The sequence below is a fragment of the Orbicella faveolata genome, unplaced genomic scaffold (assembly GCF_042242905.1).
Source record: "Orbicella faveolata isolate gen_17 unplaced genomic scaffold, um_ofav_v1 contig_34, whole genome shotgun sequence".
In the NCBI taxonomy this organism is placed as follows: Eukaryota; Metazoa; Cnidaria; class Anthozoa; order Scleractinia; family Merulinidae; genus Orbicella; species Orbicella faveolata.
This window is the reverse complement of record NW_028301563.1, coordinates 34,491,130-34,514,580: the sequence shown is the minus strand read 5'-3', so window position 1 is coordinate 34,514,580 and position 23,451 is coordinate 34,491,130. Positions and strand designations below refer to the sequence as shown.

General features: G+C 40.8%; 3 protein-coding genes across 6 annotated transcripts; 1 reads left to right on the top strand and 2 right to left on the bottom strand.

Annotated features, from left to right (window-relative positions):
• Positions 1–669: 669 nt before the first annotated feature.
• Positions 670–7,339, bottom strand: LOC110060864 (uncharacterized). Of its 3 annotated transcripts, XM_020767671.2 has the most exons (8): positions 7,173–7,339; positions 6,122–6,242; positions 3,612–3,772; positions 3,426–3,502; positions 2,779–3,248; positions 2,120–2,420; positions 1,932–2,036; positions 670–1,704 (listed from the first exon to the last, which is right to left on the bottom strand). In XM_020767671.2, exons 1-8 carry the CDS (start codon positions 7,193–7,195, stop codon positions 1,655–1,657), a joined length of 1,308 nt encoding a protein of 435 aa, XP_020623330.1. In that variant the 5' UTR covers positions 7,196–7,339; the 3' UTR covers positions 670–1,654. The 3 variants fall into 3 exon arrangements, with proteins under 3 accessions (XP_020623330.1, XP_020623329.1, XP_089126889.1); XM_020767670.2 differs by lacking the exons at positions 6,122–6,242; positions 7,173–7,339 and adding an exon at positions 4,737–5,409; XM_089270763.1 differs by lacking the exons at positions 1,932–2,036; positions 6,122–6,242; positions 7,173–7,339 and adding an exon at positions 4,737–5,415.
• Positions 7,340–8,051: 712 nt separating this feature from the next.
• On the bottom strand, positions 8,052–11,920 carry LOC110060865 (uncharacterized). The gene is made up of 2 exons (XM_020767673.2): positions 10,779–11,920; positions 8,052–10,160 (listed from the first exon to the last, which is right to left on the bottom strand). The coding sequence occupies exons 1-2, from the start codon at positions 11,808–11,810 to the stop codon at positions 9,975–9,977; spliced, it is 1,218 nt and encodes a 405-aa protein (XP_020623332.1). The 5' UTR covers positions 11,811–11,920; the 3' UTR covers positions 8,052–9,974.
• Positions 11,921–14,431: 2,511 nt separating this feature from the next.
• LOC110060879 (uncharacterized) lies at positions 14,432–23,425 on the top strand. 2 transcript variants are annotated; one of them, XM_020767686.2, is made up of 4 exons: positions 14,432–14,796; positions 14,926–15,086; positions 15,549–16,685; positions 17,857–23,425. In XM_020767686.2, the coding sequence occupies exons 3-4, from the start codon at positions 15,626–15,628 to the stop codon at positions 21,768–21,770; spliced, it is 4,974 nt and encodes a 1,657-aa protein (XP_020623345.1). In that variant the 5' UTR covers positions 14,432–14,796; positions 14,926–15,086; positions 15,549–15,625; the 3' UTR covers positions 21,771–23,425. The 2 variants fall into 2 exon arrangements, with proteins under 2 accessions (XP_020623345.1, XP_089127819.1); XM_089271693.1 differs by lacking the exon at positions 14,432–14,796 and having other exon boundaries at positions 14,848–15,086.
• The last annotated feature ends 26 nt before the right edge of the window (positions 23,426–23,451 follow it).

Genomic DNA, 23,451 nt, shown 5'->3' with positions numbered 1-23,451 from the left:
AGCGTGTCAGCGAATTCCTTTATTTTAAATACTTTCTTCGTGGCGGCCTTTAACGTAACAGGTTACGCGAATTTTTCGATAGTCGAACTTGACAGATCTATAAAAAGATAACCAATAGAAATAAAAGAAAATGCTGACACGCTTTTGGAGATTGAGGCTTTGTGATTAACACTGCACAGTTATTTTGCGTGAACGATCGCATTTGATACCCGATTAATTCGCTGGAACGTCAGTCGGTCATTTTGGAGTTGACGGCCTCTGCCGCCTTTGGAAAGCAAAATCCAAAACAAAACATAATTTTATCGAATTCTACATTTTATAACTTTTCTGTTGATATATAGTTTGTGGCGGTTTCCTTGAAAACAGCGCGCGTACGAAATTTTTTCTGGAGGACTCCCACGAAGGTTTGAAGTAACCTTAAAATTGTCACTTTCCTGTGTGGTGTTCGTAAAAAGAGACAAAGGGAGAAAATAGGCAAGCCTAATATGTACGCTGACTGAGCATTAATGTCAGGGTCGTCAGGGCCTAAAAGAAATTATTAGACGATGAACGCAAGAGTTCAACAGTGTAAACGAAAGAGCTATTTCACATTCTTGCTTCTTTGTTTTAGCAGTGTGCAAACTTATTTAAGCCAGCCATTCAAAACCAAAAACAAAGACACTTCACAACTTTAAGCATTTTCACTCTTTTAATGATAAATACAAAACCAATCCTCGCTCGCTGTCAAGTCACCCATGAACATATGACCACATATATTTTTAACCCTGCATTTGAGAGCATAATCTTTACTCGCCACCCTCAACATCCCATTGGTTTGCTATACACTACGGTAATTATTCACCTAATCGTTGGTCAACAACGAGTGCTATTTACTTCCAATCGTGGTAAATACCCTCAGTTTTTTCCTGACAATTTTGATGAGGAATTGTCGATCAGGTGATTTATAATATATTGCACTCTCTGGTATTTTATTAACAAAAATAATACTTCTGTAGTAACCTTTTAACTAAGTAAAAACCTAAAACCCACTTGCTTCTGGGATCACACCCAAAACTCAGTTTTCAAAAGTACTCGCTAACCCTTACAGTCTCAAAATCAAAACATAAATTCTCCTCACGACTTACCATAAAATTAACTTGAGTACAGTTATGAGAACTTTGTTCAAAGTCAACGTCCAAAACTGATCATGTTTTGTATGCTTCTCAAATATTTGCCTTAAATTTATCTTAGGACTTTAAAGACATTTCTTTACAACAAAGAGATAAAGAGAGAACGTTAAGGTTCAGTCATTTCATGAATCATACATGAAGTTATCAAGTAGTTCGTCAGCTTGTGACTTGGCAACGCCCCTGCTTAATCGCGGACAAAGTGTACTAAGAAACTGTATGATAGACTCTAAACAAGAAATCAAAAAGAGTTAAAACGTCTAATATAGCTAGAAGACTGCCGTTTATTGCCCGCAGATTCCTGCAATGCAGCCACAGTGGAAGTCAAACCTTACTTTTCAGTTCAGATCTGCATGTATCAATGAGTTCCAATTTTGTTGAACGACTGACAGGTACAGATGATTTACGTAACTTTCCTTGTTAGATTGTCATTTCAGTTGGCTCCACCAATACAAACTATGTGAAGAATCTACTCTTCCAGTTCCTTGTCAAAGGTAGTTGTCATCTTCATATGCTGCTTTTTCTGCTTTTTCGTCCTCTGCAATAAAAAAACAAATGTCTAAGTGAAAAGGAAAAGGCTGGAAATCCCAAAAATTGCTTCTCGCATTTACTGTCCTTAGTAGCAAACCTTTGCCTTATTAAAAACGAGTTTTACTTTTCGTGAAGTTTTACCTCAATATTACCGGTTTTTAGGTGATCTCACCAGGCTCTTATTTTAGCTCATTGTTACCTTGTCATCTCAGTTTGATCCTCAACTCGTATTACCTGTTTGCTCAAGAGATTCTTTAACATCATCGTTTTCATTTTGTACATTCTGATTGCCATCTTCGTCGACGCACGATGAATTTGCCTGTTCGATTTCCCCAGATTCTACATTTAGACAAAAAAACCATTATTCATTTCATTTTTCCTAAGGTACGTTGGTCTGGAAATGAAAAACTGACGTAACCAACCTGCCGCATAATCGCCCTCGGTTCCACTCTCCTCTTTCTCACCCGGCAAAATAATCAACCTGAGCCTGTATTCCTCGGTTTCATTGTCAGTGGATTCCTGCTCTCCATTATCGTCTCTACTGTCCGAGTGGTACTCAGGATGTACTTGCCGCTGTTTGGCGCTGTAGCTTGTTCTACTGGAGGGTCGGTAAGCCTCGTTTGCGTGCGGATCTGTTGTCCAACCTTTGATCATGTGTTTGTGAACATGAGAAGCTTCTTCACATGGAGACCGTGCCGAGTTCAACTTGTTCCGAGGAATTCTCTGTGGAGAACACAACAAGACTCTATGTACAGTGACTATACTTATATCACAGGACACCCACTGACAATATCTCTTTGTTTTGAAAACTATACATACATACGCCACAGGAAGGCCCACAACAACTGTTTCATTTTGTAGAACGGTACTCGAAAAATCGCAGAGGTCGCGGCCAGAGACAGATTGACTTAGAGGAGGAGGATTAATGGCCCCATTCTCCACGAGGAGAGAAGGGATCGCAGATGATGACTAGAAGAATCAAAGAATCTATTAGGAGGGGACGATTACTGAGACGGTGATGTTAAATATGGATTGCATTACGCACAACTTAAAAACGAGACTATCGTGTAATACATATCACCTGTTCATATCTCTTTATAAACCTGGAGTAGCGCTGGTAATCCTTCCACTCTTTAACTCTCTCGTGCTCTTTCAATTCCTTATTCTGAATTCTTCTGCTGAACTCGTAATCCAGCAGATTTTGGTACTGTCTCTGTTTCAAACTCATAAGTTGTGTGACGGAGTAAATCCGTGCCACCCCCCAGATGTACTGTTTCTGTCCCATGCTCAAATCTTCATGATGAAGGAAGTAGTTAGATTTCATAAACCCAGGCAGTTCAACAGGAGTTCCGTCGAATCTCGACGGAGACTTTGCGCGCTGGAGGCCTGCCGATTGGGCCCGATCTCGTTCTTCTTGGCACACATAGACCTTGCTCGGCGGTCGGTTTAGCTTCGCTGCACTTCGGATGCCTTCGCTGTGATACATGCGAGTGGGCTGACAAGAGGTACTGCGTGAACTGTAGGTTACGCTGTGGTTGCTAAGAGACGAGCCTGAAAAGTAACGAGACAAAAGAAAAGATAAATACATCACGTCTCTTACAAGATGGTGCGAAAGAGTTTGTTCAATCCATTTCAAAATAAAAGAAACTCACCTTACTTTTGAAATATCAGCAAAACTAAAATATAGATGAGGTTCTTTCTTAACTATTACAGACGTAAATTTATTACCTGCCCTGTCACGTGATCTGTTATCTGAAGCGGGTGGTTTCTCCCTTACTGCGCCTGCGCTAGCTGCCCTCTCAAGACTGCAAAGCAATGACACAAAAACATTTACCCATCAGTTAAAATAATTACGGAATTTTTCCAAAGCAATTTAAACGACTTTCATCCTGGCTGTGAGAACAAAAACCGCACCTTGTCTGTGTACCGATGGACCTTGTCACTTGGTTCCTCGCTCCATTGGTCCTTCCAGCGCTTCCGGACCTCTGAGCGGTAGGTGCTGGAGGATGGGGGGTAGAACTGCGCCTTTGAGACTGGCCAGCGGATGACGCTGTACTGGATGGCCTTGACTGATACTGGTAACAAGAAGAACAATGTTTATTCCATTGCAGGAGGACCTTTAATACTTAACACCCAGCTGCCAACATTACCATACATATACAAGAATACAGACAGAGAAACGTGGTATAAACTATATGAAAGTGCGTCGCGCGAGTAAACTCGCGAGGGTTTAGTACGTGCGAGATAGATAAGTTGGGATACGAGTCGCTTGACAGGGTATTGATTTTGAGAAGAGAAATAACTTGTTTATCACTCTTTGCCCAAGTACAATCGAAAACTGGAATAAAGGCGCTGACGAAAAAGGTTTCATTAACCCACAAAATTAAATTCTGTCATGCAAGGTAAATAAACGATGACGTTTAAAGATATAACACAAGGTTCTAAGCTAAATTAAAATAATATTCATAGGTCTGTTCCGTACATGTAAATGATGAAAGCAGCGCAGTAAGAATTCAGTCGATAACTCAATTGAGGTGAAAAAAAGAACCCAATTAACAACTGTTGAATTCATTCGCCTTAATTTACACCTGCGAATAAAAAAATACTTGAAAACAAACATGCAGATGTCTTTGACAATGAATATAGGCCTCGGAACAGATATAAATACAAAAAAATCACAACTGCAAGCGTCAAAAGTATTGTGCATTTATGCGCTAGACAAACTTATACTACTGAATTTTCGTAATAATGACGCAATTTAAATGCAAAGGCCCAGAAATAGTCCAAGGCTTGCCTGCACCAATAGAACCAATAATCTTGTCTAACCCGCTACAATGTCCAACCATCTCATCTATGATTAGCTGGATTATAGTAACTGGGAACGAGCGCAATACACATACTGAACCGTTCCATGTTAAAAATCACGGGTAAGGTATATTTTCAATCTTGCCGAGGGCTCTGGACCGTAACAGATCAAAGCGACCTCACTTCAATCTTACTTCATACAAACACACAGATTTTATACATTACACAAACAACCTTTGAACTGGATTGATTGCCATTTTGTTCCAGAGCGACATTGATTAACTGCTCCACTTGCCCAGCTGGAGTTTTCTTCCATTTCAAAGCTTCGTTACGCACAGTAAGAACTTTCCTTGGCTGTACGCGGTACAGAATAGCTCGATCTCGTCTAATAATATCCACATCTAAATTTGCGTTCTTTTCTTGAACGATGCATTTAACTGGTGCTAGTTTTTCACGCATTTTCTCAGTTTTTTTCCAGATGCTGGTGTAACAGGCACGGTATCCGAGAAGAGTGAGTGAATTTGCATCAAATCACTTTTTATAATTAACCTTTCTTTCTCCGTTGTGATTCCCTTGAGCTTGTTGATGAAAAAGCCAGCAAGTTTAAGTTATACGTGTATGGTTGACTTGCTACACACAAAGCATATCTATAATTCAAAACTTGATTGCAAAACGAAGGAACATTTCCATTACAAAACATCAAGTACATTTTCAGCGTAGTTGCTTGGGAACCAATTGTTGACACTTAAGAGAAAAGAAGCAAGTTTTCTTGTCAATAGCTCGAAATAGACAAACCACTTAAATCCTTTGGCGATATTTTCTTAACAGCTGGTTGCAAAGTCAATAAAGTAGATTGAAATACAATCTGTATTTAGATAGCTTCATCCGACTACTTTGTCCAATTTCATGGTATAAAAATTTGTAGGAACAATAAGATTGAAGCTTATTTATATTTCGCCTCTATTGTAATTATTCTACGACGTAGTAAAACGTTGGAGACGGTCATCAAGACAAGCTAGAAAAAGTGAGAAATAAAACCATTATTGTTGGGACCACTGTGGTGTAGTTTGCACAAAATCACCGGAAGCATGGTTCACTTAGCTCTTGCTTCATAATGCAAATTTGAAGAATAAGACAGCTGCAGGTACAGGGTTGAAAAAAATGACGAAACGTGGGGGAATCTGCGTCTCCGAGTAAAAACGGGTAATCAAGGAAACATTTTTGTTCAAGAAGAACGACAGCAATAGATGTTTAGCTCATGAAATCAAATTTAGAAACAATGCACTCACTCTTTGCCTACACGCACCTACTGGGATGGAAAGAATCTCGCGTGTCGCGTAGCAGACGTAACATGTTCGCCCGCGCGCGTTACAGGAACTTATTCCGGTAGTCGTTGGTAAACAACGTATTTCGTGTATAAATCTTCTGTTTTAATCAAACAGACAGACAAACTAGTAGGACAGAATAGAACGTTCTAAAATTTAATCAGACAGACACAAAACCAAGTGAAGTCTTACAGTGAGTGCTTCAAAGTTTAAAGGTCTAACAACGCACATCTACGTCATGTAGGTAACTGATAGTGAGGAAAGAAAACCTCTGGACCAGTGTAAAAAACGCACCTTCATAATTGATGTATTGTCAATAGATGGCTGCAGCCTGAACGTTTTCAATCCTGCTGGAGTAAATAACGACCGTTCATACTTTTCTTGCGTCTCTCGCCGCAGTCTATCCTGCTTCATTCTAGAAATTAATAAATAAATGTGTGTGAATAGTCATGAGCGACATGAAATTGTGTGACACTAATTTGGTAACGCAACACTCCTTTTCAGACATATCGAGCTGTCCGATCTCATATTTTAAAACACCATTTCAAAGAAACACGTCTTTCAGGCTACATTTCCGTGCAATTATTAGTAAGTTGTGATTCAAAGACAGAGAGAGAAGTGAATTCACAACAATAACACTTTTTTTCATCACTATTTTCCTGTGGTTTGAAGCGCGTGTCAGAAAACCGGAAATGATTCAATATGAAACGTCGCCTCAACGAAAAAACTTTCATGGCAGCCGTTCCCGAGTGGAAATCTGCTTCAAATATGGTGGCTGTGGCTCACAATTTGCGCTGTATTTATTAAACAGGAAACACTGCCGAAATCCTTTTGTAAACAAGGCTGCTGGACTTGGCAGTAAGTAAACTTAACGTCGCCAAATGGGACTCCACTGAATTCCCCGTTCGCTAAGAGATGTAATTGCGTTGGATTACCTCAGGTATTGACGAAAAGAAGAAAATCAGAAAGTTTAGAGTAATACAGTTAGTTACATTGTCTCGATTTGAGATAAACTGGGAACGCTAAACGGATTTCAACAATGTCTTAGAGTTACCGATTTTGTTTGACGTTCACTCAAATTAATAATAATAATTGTGATCGAACACAATTTGCTTTATCTCAAAGGAACTCTAATTTCAATTGCACTACAAACCTCTCCTGGCTAATAAAATAGATTCCGCTTTCCTGTACACGCAAGTATACCTCCTAACATTCTAACCAAAAAAATGAAATTCAATCTTTTTGTAAAAAGCCAAACTGCGCCAACTGAAATAGAAGACGACGCTTTGAGAAACTCGTTAGCTGCTGCTTACATAAAGCCGAAACGAAGCGATGAAATTCATACCTGTTACGGAGAGGCTCTGGCATTTTCCTACACCGTGGCAAACGTTTGGGAATCCAACGCTATTGTGCTAAACGTAAAAGACGACACACAACGCCGGCAGACATCGACTACGCGCAAAAATGCATGTGGTCGCCAGTCGGTTGTTTTGGTTGTCAAGACACTTCTTTGACTAACACAACAATAGCCATTGTTGTGAATGAATCATTCTAACCAATTAGCGGCACAAGCTGTGACCTTCTAAGTGTTATCAGAGCAGAAGTAACCCAAGATAGCTTCACCACAATGGTTCAACTTGAATTGATGCTTTTAACGGATAATCTTTTGTGCCGTAACACCACGCATGCTGTGCCGAAAGTCTAGTGCTGCGAGGAGGCCGAGGCTATTATGACTATTAAGCAGTCAGTCTTCGTATACGTAAGGAAAGCTCCAATACTTATGCTAAGTGAACCTACATATTTGAGACATTTCTTTTCCCTAGCACATGTGTTTGCGCTTACTTGAAAAGCTTAACACATAAACAGCAGTTTCACATACACAATACTGGAGGTGCATACGACCCAGGTCCTCGCATATTACAAGTCGTAGCCCGTTAGAGGCAAGTGTGAGTAGTGTTTTTTTGGCTCGCCCTGGCGCATTCCGACGGGTAAGCACAGAACCCGCTGGGACAACCCTCAAGTTTGAAGTCACCCCCGACGTGGCATGAAATTGATCGCCGTCGATATGAACGTTTTGTTTTTTCGATAATTTTTTTGGTTAATTCTTACGATAGCTTGATCAAATAGCGTTTGGCTAACATTTGATGATGGGTACGGCTTTAGGTCGTCTCTCTCCTGTTCCCTGACAATTTGCTTTACACTCATTAAATCGAATCAAACGGAGTTTCTGATGACTATATCTTTTTTTAATTTACTGTACTATTACATTGCATACTGAGATTTTTTACAAACATCCTTTAGTAATACTAACACTTACTAAATTATAGAGATAAAGGAAAAAACTCGATATTAAAACTAGAAACACTGCTTCACATCCATTAGAATATTTGAATCTAATTAGCTCAATTTTCCTGGTCACCAGTAGGGGTCTGGTACAAGCAGACCAGTTACACAACAGTAAGTTCCACTTAGGTTAATTTATGAGAACGTTTCCTATTCTCGATCCTATTCGGTTTTGCGTCACCTCTATATAAGTAATGTATCTTTACGAAGCTAATCTATATTTTACTAAGATACTCTGTTCCCACTGTTAAATGATTTTAATTGATCATGAACACTCTTTGCCTAGCAGCTTTCCTCGTTTTCCTAAACCGAAGCTCGCATTACCAGTAGTCTAAACAGAACTGATAAAAAACGCTTTCTATTCCAGTTGTAAAATCTATGGTAATTGACTATTCAACCTCCCAAAATTCATCTAAAATCTAATTAAACTAGTGGCTTATTAAGCAAACCATAATTGCACATGAGACTCATATAATCACTCAGGATGTTGGACAAACACTCAAAAACATAAGTTGTAAATCGCATGATTTCGGCTTGTATTCTACAATCTTGTCTTTTCCCAATTGGCTTATGGCCAACATGCCCCTCTATGAGACGCGCCTGCAGTGAATCATGGGAGTTGTATTCATCAAAACAGATACCCAGTCCATTATGATGAATACAACTACCATGATTCCCTGCAGGCACATCCCATTATGGGAATGGACCATTGAAACAAAAAAGGGTAAACTTATAGATAGTTGTGGTATACAGCTTAGATAATAACGATTTACTCGACTAGCAAAGAAAGTGAAAACTGTAAAAACTAGTTCAACTGGCATGAGGAACCATTTGGTTGGCATTCTGTATCAAGTTCGTCATATCGAGACATCGGTTACAATGTATTTTTTACTTAGAATTATTTAGTTATCAGTAAAAGAGATATTTTAAAAACTTTCCCTTTTCTTTTCTTCTTACACTGACCCATTCGGAATTTGCTAACATTATTTCATCAGAAGATGAGTGGTACGTAGCCTGCGTTTCCGTGGGGTTTGGGAGCAAAGAAAGACCGAGGAACGGGATTTTCGGTGTTTTGCCCGCGCGAAAAATGGGGCGAGAGCCAAAAAGCGAAAGAGGGGGGTGGGGGAGGGGAAGGAAACCCTCCCCAACCCCCTCTTTCGCTTTTTGGCTTTCGCCCTATTTTTCGCGCGGGCAAAAAACCGAAAATCCCGTTCTTCGGTCTTTCTTTGCTCCCAAACCCCACGGAAACGCAGGCTACGCAGGTTAAGTGGTACGTATTTTCTTTGATTTACTCGTAAACTGTGCAACCGTTCCACTGGAAACGGTTACCGCTGTTGACGATCCACAACTCAGAAACCTGCTGGTAAACGGAAAAACTGAGAAATGAATGTGCAGACAAAGTTTTCATCGCGAAATTGGTGCATTTCGTACATGCGATCAGTCATTGAATCCGTCAACACTCGCAGCATCGTTTACGTTCCTATTTTAAACGTCCAGTGTTGCATGTGAATGAGAGAAGGCTAGGAGTATGACACGCAGTTAAAAAAAAAAAAACAGAAATGAGACTTTTCTGTTTACTTGACTGAGTTTCATACTCCTAGCCAACTCCCATTCACATGCTTCACTAGACGTTTAAACATGCACGTAAACGATCATTGCTCTATGAACTGCGAGTGTTACGGGATTCAATCCATCGCATGTACGAAATTCGCGATGAAAATCTCGTCTGAACATTCAATGTCTCAGTTTGTTGTTCACCAACAGGTTTCTGAGTTGTGGAGATCGTCAACAACGGTAAACGTTCCTAGTGGAACAGAGTGATACCCTTGAAGAAACTGTTTAGCAATTCCAAGTCATCATCTTCATCTCTGTCGTCACTTAGTTCATTCTTCTGCCATGTAATCTGTTGAATATCGTCTTCAGTCTTCATTGCTTCTCTTTCCAAGTTCAGGAGAACCTCCTTCTGTTTGAGGAAATTTTTGAAGTCATGCTGCAGAAAATAAAAGAGAAATTCTGTAACACATGCAATGAATAGTTCTGATGATAGAAATCACAACCACAAACAAACCATAATTTCTCCCAATTAACAAGAAGTCTGATGTAAAGCTGAAATCTTTATCTATACTCTTTGTCACATTGTTTATCTGAAACCCAGGATGCTTTCCCACCTAAATAAATCAAGAAAGCGAGTTCCGGCGTCTCTCAGCTCAAACGTCGCAACGGGGATAGGGCTAGTAGGCAAATGCTAAGAAAGTCTACTTTTAGGAGACAGGCAAAGACGTGACGATAAAACCTGGTGTAAGACTGGTTTAAGGGAACATGTCGCTCTAATATATCACATGCAAACATTTTGCGATTACATTTCGACAAGGCATCAAATGAGGTAAGTAACTGGTTAAGTAATCAATAGGCTGTGACACAAGTACACAAGTGCGTACCTATTTTTGGTGGCGTAACGCAACAGATTGAACTTGTGCGCAGTTCCCAAGTAACCTAAGCACTTCCGCTTTTACCACAGCCAAGAAAAATAGAAACGGGGTTTTTCCCAGGAGTAGTTGGTCTCTGGGCAATTATAATAATTGATTTAATGGATAGTATTTATACCCACCGTTTGAAGAACTATCTTTGGATCCGACGAAACGCCAAGAGCTCTTGATATCTCTGCGATTCTAAATTCACGCCATGGCGGTTCTAACAAACAGCAAATCTCTCCTGATATTACCAATGTCTTAAGAATGTTTTGCCATTTCTTGCGTTTCTTATCCAGACATGCTTCTTCGACCAGACGGCTGATCAGTCGATGTTCGCCCGCCGACCCAAGGATATGCTGCAGAAGATTTCTAATGACATGCAATCTCTTAGTCCCTTTAAAACTCTTCTTAATCACTCGTCTCATCAGTCGAGCTGTTTCTATCCATGGTATGTGCCACGGCTCGTCAGTTTCGCGAGTGGAATTAGGGGAAGTCCCGCAATATGTCTCCAAGACTTGTTTGTAAAATGCTCCAGCTTCGAAGCATTGTAAAATCGAGATTTCCTTTGGCTTTCGAACGGTCTCTAGACTGAAAAATCTCTTGAGTAAGTCAAGATTTCTCGGACCGATGAGTCCATGATCCATGAGCTGTTGAATCAACAGGAAAGGATCCCTCATGTAAGAGCTGAAATCCAACGATGGTTTGATCAGTCCGTCACAGTAAATGAAAAATGCGCTTTTTTCTCGATCTTTCATGTGTTCCTCGTTCTGGACAAAACGAAGTAGAACTTGAGCAAGCGCATTTGATCCATAGTCAAGCGTTTCTGGCCATCTAAACGCATATCCTCGTGAATTTGTAGTGTTTAATTGATCACGGGACCGCCATTCTCCCTCCTCAAACTCTTCGATTCGCTTCTTGACGTCTTTTCTATGACCAGCTTCAGCAACCTGCTTCAGGAAATCTACATTATCCTTCTCTAAGATCCGTCTTTGCTTTAGTTTTTGGAACAATTCCACCAGGTTTTCTTCCTGAGAATCAATCCCGTGTTCAAAACACTTTGCCTTCAGTGTCGCTGTTAAAATGCTGCCCACGTTACACTGAAGGAATACATCTACAAGTAAACCGTTCAGTGCTTCTTCGAAACACTCTGAATCACCGCTACAGTCCATGGGTAGAGATTATAACATTGTTTAAACCAAAGTCGAGAAATCGACCAAGGTAAGCTTTTCTTCGTGAAATAAACAAGTAGTATTGATTCCCCGAGCGAGCTCTGCGATATTTATGTTGCGCCGATTTGGTTGAATCTTATTGGCTAGATAAAAATATTAACGTGATGTAATGGTCTATTTCTCGTATAATCAACCTCGTTCCCAGGGTCTCTCATCTGATGAGAGACCCTGGGAACGAGGTTGTCGTATAATATGAATATTTCAGATTGGGTCAAAAGGTCTCCAACTCTAGCTCTTTGCCTCTCTGTTTATTTTGAGCAAAAGAGAACTCAGGCGATTGGGGCGAGACAGGATGACGCATGAAAGGAATTGGACTAGAAAGTTACGTTTTGGTATAAATGTATAGCGACTTGTGTTTAATCACAAGTATTTAAGAAAATCAAGCTTTTATAACATGCTTGTTACTACTATGGAATGAGCAGGTTAAAGCATTTCCTGTGAATGTGAAATAGTCCTCGATGAAGTCTCCCCTCCTCTTCACGGATTCCTTCCCAACTCACTGCGCAAAAGAGACAAAGGATGATTTTTCCACCAAACCACCATATGTCCCATATGAGGTCAAGAGAACGCGGCAAATGTGAGTCCGTATGGCACTGAAGAGTCGAATTTTGTTTTCGTCATTCACACGCGCCTTATGCGATCGGTACAATTTTTTGATGATGCAGCACTAGAAGCCGAAATACTAGAAAATGAAATGATAGTGGAACTGGTAAATCCCTTAGCTGATGGTTTGATATGTAAAGTGCGCGTACATTTTGCCCATTGCTCGGATTTCTTTTGAGCCGTTACACCGTACATGTTGGTGTTGCGTGGAGGCCGATTGTAACAAACTAAAATAGAACAAGGCTACTATTGGACATTGTCCACACTACGACGGAGGAATTTGAAAACGGAGGTTTCACTCTAAAAGCCCCCCGGGGGGGGGACTCCCATATGGAATGGACGGGGATGCTCGTCGTCTCGCTTAGGGGTGTAAATTTCGGATTTTGGTCTCGCTTAGGGTGTTCTGGGCAAAATGTCATTATTTTTAGCCGTCAAGGTCTCGTTAAGGGTTGCACGCGAAGAAATAACAAAACAGAAAGAATTTTGATTCTTTATATTTTACTCAATTCATATAAACAAAGTACTTTTTATTTGTCTGTTTCATAAACAGGTCTCTTTTAGGGGTCTGCATAAGCTTCGGCCACGCCCAGATTGGTCTCTTTTAGGGGTTAAATTCAAAATTTCTGACGAGCATCCCCGTCCACTCCATATGGGAGCCCCCCCCCCCCCCCCCGGGCTAAAAACGCATCAAATGTTTTCCTTCCACACTTCGCCGGAGAAATTTGAAAACGCAACAATCACATTGCATTTAATTTGTGTTTGAATAGAACTAGATCAGGGAAATCACATGACTATTGTAACGTCATCGTTTAGAAAAAGCTTCGTTTTTAAAATGTTCTCCCTCCACACTAAAACGCAAAGCCGGGTTTTCAAATTCCTCCGGTTTGGAGAGCGTTTTCGAAAAGTTAAGCCCCGTTTTCGTGACGGATTAGTGTGGACAGAAGGCCTAACCTGAGAAATAAAGTTTCGTTTTCAAATTCCTCCAACGTATTGTGGACAGGGCCTAAGATGCGACTCAACACTCGATTTTTTATCCAAACTCTTTCCGTTGGAGATGTTTTGAGAAGATGCAGTAGGTGAGATCAGCGGCAGTAGTTAATTTGTGTCTCTGTAGATGAAGGCACCGATTTGTGCTTCCAGAAGATCGAAGGTGACGTACGAGTCAAGCGTCCTTGAATACCTTAAAATACTTCAGTTTATTATCAAACTGCAGCGAATACTGTCCAAATAACAGTACAAATATACAGCGATATTGTACAGTGGAAAACCTGTTTGGTGTATTTGTACAGTAGAAAACCTGTTTGCCGTACAGGTCGGCGCACGCACGCAAAACTGTCACACTCTCCCTCTTTCATTGATAAATTTATTGACCACAGCAGTTGGATAACAAATCTCTTATTAGATGTTTTGGTGTGTAGTATCGCTGTATATTTTTACCCGTTGTTTGTATTTTGACTCCCCCTATGGGCTCGTCAAAAGACTGCACAGTCGTAAAAATATACAGCGATACTACACACCAAAACATCTAATAAGATATAAATACCGTATGCGGACCCAAATATTTGGCTTTTTGCACAGTGACTGCTGCTAGTAATCAGTGTACAGTCGAACCTGTATATAACGGCCAACCTCGGGACTTGAGGAACTGGCCGCTACGCACTGGGCGTGGTCTAAAGTCAATTTAAATGGGGTATCTACTAAAACACTTCATGCAAGGAAACAATAGGACAATCGACACTCTTTCAAGCTATCAATGCTTTGAACAAGGTTCAGTGTCAACTTGTAACTTAACGGTGTAATATACGTAACATTGTGTAAAAGTACTGTACAATAAATCGTGTTCTTCTCTTCTACGGTATGCAGTACTTTATTTCTATGACTTACAGTTCACAACAAAGTATCTCATTTCGTCAGTTTATAGTTGCTACATTCAATTTCATAGCTGTTACGTCCAGGGTGGCCGCCTAATACAAGTAAAAATTACAAAGAAAGATAAACATAGGACTGTGTAGGGTGGCCGTGGCCGCTTAATACAGCGTTTGCATGAGCGGAAATCGGGACTTTGAAAACTGGCCGCTTACTAAAGGGTGACCGCTTAATACAGGGCCGTTACATACAGGTTCGACTGTATTCTTATATTGTACGAGCGGTTAGAACAGTAACATTTTCAACTCCAGGTCTTAAATTAGGGAAGCCCCCATACTAAGTGCAGGTTGACTCAGCATATTTTCCGTTGCGACACAAGCGATTTACTCAGTCTGTTTATTGCCGATCATATTGACGACATAAAACCTTGCAAAACAGTTTTGTGTTATTAACCAAGGTATAGTAATTTTGTATGTGCATAGATTTTCTTTTTTGATTCCAAATGCAAGATTTAATGTAATCGAAGAGCACCCAACCTCGTCTCTAAACGTAATCATTTATTTATTCAGTGTTTATTTATTATTAGCTCGACAGTAGCTCTTTGTATTCAATCCAGTTACACTCCAGACGTCGGACAAAGAGCAAGTTACAATTCAGCAGGAATCCGGTAAGAACCACTGTTGGACAAAAGATTTTAAAAGACGGCTCCGTAAACGTCACTGTTTCAATATGGCGCCGGAGTGAGTGGTAAGTGTTCCTGCTTACTGAAGCAGATTTAAAAACCATTAAAGGTCTTTAATAGTACATACTGCGAATTTCAAAATGTTCAGTGATTTGTAATAACTTGGGCTATACTGGCATTTGATGGAGGGTTTTTAACTGGCTTGCAAGGGTTGTGTATTAAGACAAGATGCTGACTACTCAATAAGTTGTACTTAAGGTTATGACGTTGCGTGTTATTTAAACCGCCGAACGTGTTCCCATCATGTTAAGTTATCACGTCATGATATTGTGATATTGGGCCACAGGGTGGCTCTTGGCGAAAACACTTGACTGATTGATTGGAAATATTGTTTTTAGTGTATCAGTCATATTGGTAGCCAGTGCTACAGATGTCTTTCTTCCTTTGACTTTACGTTTGGTTTTGGCAGAGACCAGACGACTATTCTTCTTTCATGAATAGTGTCTCCTTACAAATTATTTTTACAGGTAGCTTACCAAAAGTGTTATTAAAGATATTGCCTCCGATAACCCCCCTAACCAGTCTTAACAGCTGCTGATGAAAAATGACTTTAGCGCCTTATCGGGATGAGCAGTTGAACTATTTCAAGTTTGCTTCCATCGTCCTGAATGACTTTCCTAAAGCCTTACGTCAGACATTCAAATCCATGTGGGACAACACCTTTGGATATCTCCCTGGTTACCAACTCTGGGATGACTCCATCACTGTGCGGAACATGTTTCTCCGCACAGAAGGTGGAACCACCAGAATTCCCGCACACCTCTCGTATAACGAATGGGACGGTACCGCTTTGTTCCAGGCGACAATCTACGCACGCTCCTTCGCGCTACCAGACAGCAGAGGACATCACAGGACACTTAGTGACTTGTATGTGAAGCCCAGAAGATTACCTCATGGCAGTTTTCATCCGTCGGTGAAAAGCCCGGGTGGAAATGAGGCTGAAACTTATGCACTGGCGATTGATCAACTTCGTCTTCTTAGAAATTCGATTTGTCACTCACACGGTTCTGAGATAATCAAGGTCACATTTGACCAGTACGTGCAACTTGCTAAAGATGCGTTTAAAGCTCTGGGAGTGAACACAAACTCCATTGATGCTGTAGGAGGTTTGACTGAGTCGGACTTCCCCACAAGAAAGGTTCGTCAGTTAGAGGAAGACACCAGAATAGAGTTGCAGGCAGTAAACAAATTCCTCCAAGACGAGGTGACAGATCATCTACTGGATATACAGTCAGATATTGTTCAGTCAAAGCAGGAAAGACAGAACGATCGGAAACGAACAGACACAGAAAGAAAGGAAGAGATTCAGGACCTAAAGATCCAGTTAAAGAGCGACAAAGATGAGTTGAAAGACAAGCTGGAACACATCACGTCGGTTATCATTCAGTCAAACCAGAAACAACTAGAGGATCGAAAAGTGACCGAGAAAGAACTTGACAACCTGACGAAACAGTTACAATTTGACAAAGATGAGGTTAAGGAAGAAATTAGAATAACTGCGGAGAAAACCATTGAAGCAGCAACTGGAGCAAGCAGAGGAATCACTGAGGACCTGGCGGAACTGAAAGAAAAAGTGGATGACATAATCAAAAGCAACAAATCAGGTAACTCTATAATAACTTCAGATACATATACACATACATAAAACTTTATTTTTTCTCAGATTTTCAGTAGCCAAAAATAGGCTAGTATCTCCGAGAAAATTAAATCAAAATAAAGTAACACTATGTATATTGAATAAAATATCAACTTAGAAGAAATTATTGGTCTTACGTCATAGTAATTACATTAGCCTTTAAGGTTGTAAAAAAAAAAAAGGCAAACCCATATCAAACAGTATGCAGAAATTTTGGGGAAGTTGTTGCATTCTCAGCCGTGGGCGTTCATGGGAATCTGGTTCTAACCTAAGAGGAATTCGTCTGGGCAAGGAGACGGTGATGGGTAGGGGATCAAATACCCTATATATTCCCAAGGGTATCTCTCGCGAGTTAGAAATGGTGAATTCTGTGACACGGGTTTTACTCAGGTGGATTTTTCTCAGCTGTATTTCTTTTTTGTCTCAGCTGTATGGCCTAACCAGCTTTAACGTATTTTCATTCTCCACCAACACATGCACGTAATGCATGTGGTAACATTATCCACGGGAAAATTGTGTGCAATGTCTAAAATACCTTTTGAAGGATTACCTTAAGCGAAAGGTCTTTATAAGAGATTACTTCTCTTACTTTATCCTCTCTTGTTGGGTACCCTGTCTAAAAATAACCTTTGAAGGATTTCCTTAAGAGTAAGGTCTGTATGGGGATTTCCTCTCTCACTTCATCCTCTCTTGCCGTCCTCATTCGTAAATCCCTGTCTTTATATTAATATTCCTAAGAAGCTGACGAGGAAAAATAAATACAGGTGGACCCTGCTAATTCGAACTCAGGTGCTGCGAATTCTTCGTTATTTCGAGCTTAAAATCATTTCGCTTGGATTTCCCGTCCCGTCATCTATTATGGGCTATTTCGAAATATGTTTCGTTTTCCCTGCGAGTTCGAACTAGCGGGCTTCAGTTGTAAAATATTTTTAAGGTACTTTCTGACCCTCAGTCTTAATGACGTTTTTGGTTTTACACCTTACTTGAACATCTTTACTTCCGATAAAAACTTCATTACAATTTTAGTACATAGTGCAGGACAGTTTGTTCAAATAAGGTAACTATTGTAATAATGTTTCTCGCTATTGTTTTATATTTAAGTTGTAAATTACTCTTCAAATATCGATTTTTTTTCATAGATACTAAAGTCGTTTTACCGAGATCATGTCTTCCTACAACTGTTCCACACTTCACTGGCCGTCAGAACGAATGTGACGAGATCATTGGTCATGCGACGTCCGAATCTACCCGAATTGTGTCGATCTGGGGTTCGCCTGGATTCGGGAAGACGTCGATTGCAATTAATGTGGGACATCATCTTCAGTCTGAAGGATTACCTATTTATTTCCTCTCATTACGAGGGTCTGGTTCAAAAGCAGATCTGACATCGAAGCTTCTTAGCTTTCTTCGGCAATCTTCTTCAAACGAACCATCATCTCAGCCTCTCTCGCTAGATGACGAACTTTGCGAACTGTTTAGCAGGATCGTTGATCGTTGTGTATTCATTCTTGATAATGCTGACGATCTGTTCAAGAGTGGCGCGGCAAACGTTACGGAGGAGGTCGTGAATCTTCTTGAAGAAATCCTCGGGCGGAACGAACGGGTGACATTCATCCTTACCACAAGGGAATCGTTGGAATTTATGAAGATTCATTTCCAAGGCCTCCAGGCAGTAAGAATAAGACCACTGGACGAGCACTCTTCTGAAAGCTTAGTTCACGGATTACTGGCGCCAAATGTGACCTCTTCCGACTGCAGCAGAATTACCCAAATCTGTGGGCACGTACCTTTAGCCATTAAGTTATTGTGTTCTTCCATTTCTGAAGATAATGCTCAACCGAGTCAATTTTTGGATGAACTCATGGCAGATAAAGAAAGTAATATTATCGCTATTTTGGACGACAACCCAGATTATACCAGTAATCTGAGGCTAGAATTCCTCTTTGATTCATCTTTTCAGAGACTCTCTACTCAAGAAAAAGAAGCTCTTGTGTCTTTGAGTGTTCTTCCAGAGAATTTCAGTCAAGAAGTTGCTGCAGTCGTTTTAAATCTAACAAGAGTTTCTGTCACCAAGAAATTGCAAAGTCTTCGAAGGAGGTCCCTCATCGATTCAAGTTCCAAACCGGGATCATTTCAAATGCACAGCCTTCTCCAATCATTTGCAAGAGAAAAGGGAGAACAAGAAATGAAGGAAACAGTTCTCACTTCCAGAGCCCGCTTCTATGAATTTTACATTTCCATGTTTGAGAAGCTAAACGAGCAGTTTCTTACAGGACATTCCATGTCGGCTTTTGTTGAGTTTTATGAAAATAAGGAATGTATAATTCAAAGTCTTACAGAAGGCTGCACGTTTTCTAGAACAGCGGACATTGCTTTCAACGTTCTGCTAGGTGCAGAACTGTTTGTTGACTCCGTTTTTATTTCTGGAGGAGCAAGCATGCTTTATGATTCAGTGATTAAGGCAGCCAACAATCTGAAGACAAACAGTATATTCTACAGGCAATTATTTGTTTCCAGAGCACTTTTTGAAATAGCTTTGGGAGAAGCGGGAGCAACGATGCAGCTGCTATCTAAAGCGAAGGAAATTCAAGCTTTGTCTGCCAGTGTCGTTGACGGAGAAGAAGGAAAAATTCTTTGTTATTCTGGTATCTGTCACCTTGTAGCCGGCAAAACTGAGCAAGGAGTTAAAGTGTTAAAAGAGGCTCTTCCTCTAATGAAAGACATCCCCAATCAGACAGTCCTTAGGCTTTCTGTGTGTCAGATTCTTGCCATCTATTACCGCTTCAAAAAGGACTCTTCAAGCTTCAACTTGTTCTATGGTAAAGCTCTACAGGAATGCAAAGCAGCGGGAGACAGGCAGCTTCTTATTATTCCCGAGATGGAAAGCACTGGAAAGACAACCGACCAAGAAAACATACCACGAATAAGCAACGAGAATCACCCGCTTCAACTACAAGTTATCGTTCTTTTAACCCTGGCTACAAACAGTTTTCCTGATTTTGAGACCAAACAATTTGTACACAATGTTACTCTGGAAATGGTAAAAGAAAACGAAGCTGCTGCCCAACACAGCTCACTTGGTTTGTCGCAGTTTCAACGCAGTGTGGCCTACATGTTTTGCGTTTTGAAAAAAACTGAAGACGCAGCCAAACTGTCTGAGGCAAGTATCAATTATCATCTAAGGGCACTCAAGCAGTGTAACAGCGATCAAGAGGAATTGCAAAGGCGAACGAAATACCTCCCCAGAGATGATACACTGCATCAGGAAATACTAGCAAAGAGTTACTGGGATCTTGGCAATTTTCATCACCTGAAAGCAAACTTTTCAGAAGCTATTCAGTCACATCAGAGTGCACTTGAAATACGATTGAAAATTTTTGGAGAAGAACACTCAAGCACAGCTGAAAGCTACCATTCACTCGGGTGCGCTCAACACGCATATGGCGACTTTGTATCAGCTCTTAAGTCTGCAAAGCGTGCTCTTTACATCAGGCTAAAAGTGTTTGGAGAAGAACACGCAAGCACCGCTGAAAGTTACCTTTCACTCGGGCTCACGCAACGTGCACAAGGCGACATAACGTCAGCTCTTCAGTCATACCAGCGTTTGCTTGACATTAGACTCAAACTCTTTGGAGAGGAGCATTCAAGCACAGCTGACAGTTACCTGTTACTTGGGGACACGCATTGTGCACAAGACGACTTTTCGTCAGCTCTGCAGTCTGTAAAACGTGCGTTACACATCAGAATCAAACTTTTTGGAGAAGAAGACACAGGAACAGCTGACAGTTATGTGTTTCTAGGGAACGCACAATATGCACAACACGACTTCACATCAGCTCTTCAGTCATACCAGCGTGCACTCGACATCAGACTCAAGCTGTTTGAAGAAGAACATTCAAGCGCAGCTGACAGTTACGTGTCACTCGGGAACGCACAATTTAAACAACACGACTTCACGTCAGCTATTCAGTCATTCCGACATACGCTTCACATCAGAATCAAACTGTTTGGAGAAGAACACAAAGGGACAGCTGACAGTTACGCGTTACTCGGGAACGCTCAATTGGCAAAAGACGACTTCACGTCAGCTCTTCAGTCATTCCAGCATGCTCTTCACGTCAGAATCAAACTGTTTGGAGAAGAACACACAGGGACAGCTGACAGTTATCTGTTACTCGGGAACACACAATATGCACAACACGACTTCGCGTCAGCTATTCAGTCATTTCATCGTGCACTTCACATCAGAATCAAACTGTTTGGAGAGGAACACACCGGTTCAGCCGACAGTTATGTGTCACTCGGGAACGCACAATTTGCTCAAGACGACTTCACATCAGCTCTTGAGTCATACCAGAGGGCACTTGACATCAGACGCAAACTGTTTGGAGAAGAACATAAAAGCACAGCCGACAGTTACCATTCACTTGCAGGGGCTCAAAGTTCACAGGGCGACGAAGGGTTAGCACTTCAATCGTACCAGCGTGCACTTGACATCAGACTCAAGTTGTTTGGGGAAGAACATTTAAGCACAGCAGACAGTTATAATCTTCTTGGACAAACACAATATTTACAGGGCGACTTGCCGTCAGCTCTTCAGTCATTCAAACGCGCTCTCTACATCAGACGGAAACTGTTTGGAGAAGAACACTCGAGCACAGCTTATAGCTACTGGTCACTCGGGGGCATTCAGTATGCGCTAGGCGACTTTACGTCTGCTTTTCATTCACAACAGCGTTCACTTGTTATTAGACAAAAACTTTTTGGAGAGAAACACGTATATACAGCACGCAGTTACCATTCACTTGGGTGGACACAACATGAACAGGGCGACTTTTTGTCAGCTCTTCGATCAAAACAATGTGCACTTAACATCACACTCAAACTGTTTGGAGAAGAACACCCCAAAACTGCTGACAGTTACTCGTCACTCGGGGACACGCAACATGCACAAGGCGACTCGACTTCTGCTTTTCAGTCTAAACAGCGTGCACTCAACATCAGAATGAAGGTGTTCTTGAGGAACATAGCAGAAGCCGAGAGCCACATTTAACAGGAGAATTAACCATAGTTAGTTTAAGATATAAAGTCAGATTGGTCCATATCTAGATACTATACAATATAACTTGAGGAGAGTACTGGTTCGTTACGTTATTTAGCTCCCATGTTATGGGCCAAACTACTTACGGTAAAATCACTGGCCATTCTAAGAACATAGTACGTAAGCGCGGTATAAGTTTAATGTAAGACGCTGGCTGCAAGGGCCATGAACTTTGAAATTCCTAATTATCGACATTCGTAATTACTATGGTAATTCGTAATTATTATCAACTTTTACATCATGCGTTTTATATATTATATCTGTTTATATCTATTTCACATAACGTCTGGTACTTATCGCAGTTCTATTTCTTTCTCTTTCAATCATTAGTATTAATTTCTGTCCCCACATTAGTATGCGATTGTCATTCAAAGCTAGAAGGTATTAACACTCAGTTAATGGAAGTGAATTATTTCATATAAACTTCACATCACTCAGTTAATGTACCATCAGGCATCATCGTCATGGTCATGGTCATGGTCATGGTCATGGTCATCGACATCGTCATCGTCATCGTCATCGTCATATTACTTGTAGATTAAATATAGGTCCACATCAGTCTTTGGCTGCCTCTAATTTAACCTATTTCAAATAAAGTATGTATGTATGTATCGTCATCATCATCATCATCAACTAGTACTTTGGTGTTGCTGTCTTCTGATGTTTCGAGGCGGATCGAAGTAACGAGAATCAGGAAAGAGTTAATCTATGAAAGACTAGTCCCGGTAGCCACGGACTAGCAACGGAGTCGGAGTCGTCAATCAAGCGCAGAGCGATACGATCGGATCCAGTGAAAATCAAACCGGTTGAGTCACTGGCGGTGGCAGAAGATACCGATTCCGCTTATGACTCCGTCACTTATGATCGAGTTAAGACTAGGTGGTCGGAGTCGCATGCAGAAACCGAAGAACCAACCAATCACAATGCTCGATTCAAGGTGTATCATTGCCTGGTTCTTTCCCTTCTGCTTCCGACTCCAACAATGTAGTTTTCACTGGATCATAAGCGACTGAGTCGTAAAAAGAATCGGAATAAAATGAAACCTTCTGATTCCAGTAAGCTAGTGGGTCTAAATAGCAGTTTTTAAAAACTCTTTTAATACTACAGAAATAAAAAGCGTAGGCTGCCTTTATACTTGGTAGCCGAGTTCTAGTACTAACTGGATAACGGCATAAAATGGTCAGAGCTGTGCTCAGGCACTGCGTATCCAACTATCAAACTACCCTCTAGTGCCCGAGAACAACACAGGCACCACGCCTGAATTGTCTTTGATACTTCATAGGTGTGTCACACTGGTAACCAGAGACGAACTTAAGGACCATGCAAATCCTGATGTGGTTACATGTAAATAGTAGTACAGTGATTTACGTTGCGTTTCAAGGCTCAATCGAACTTTCTAGTTTTCTGCCTGCTGCAACTTACAATTGTATTTTTGAAGACTTTAGTCGACTTTTTTTCTGTGAACTGTTCATAACAAAATCGAAGATTATGACTTCTATAGTCTTTATAGATCAGCCGCAATAGAGCGAGTTTCTCACAATTGAAAATAAATCGTGAAGGAGTCCAGATATTTCAACCAGGAGGGAAGTCTATGTTGAAGAACCCGGTACCCAGACATACGGAACACAACATG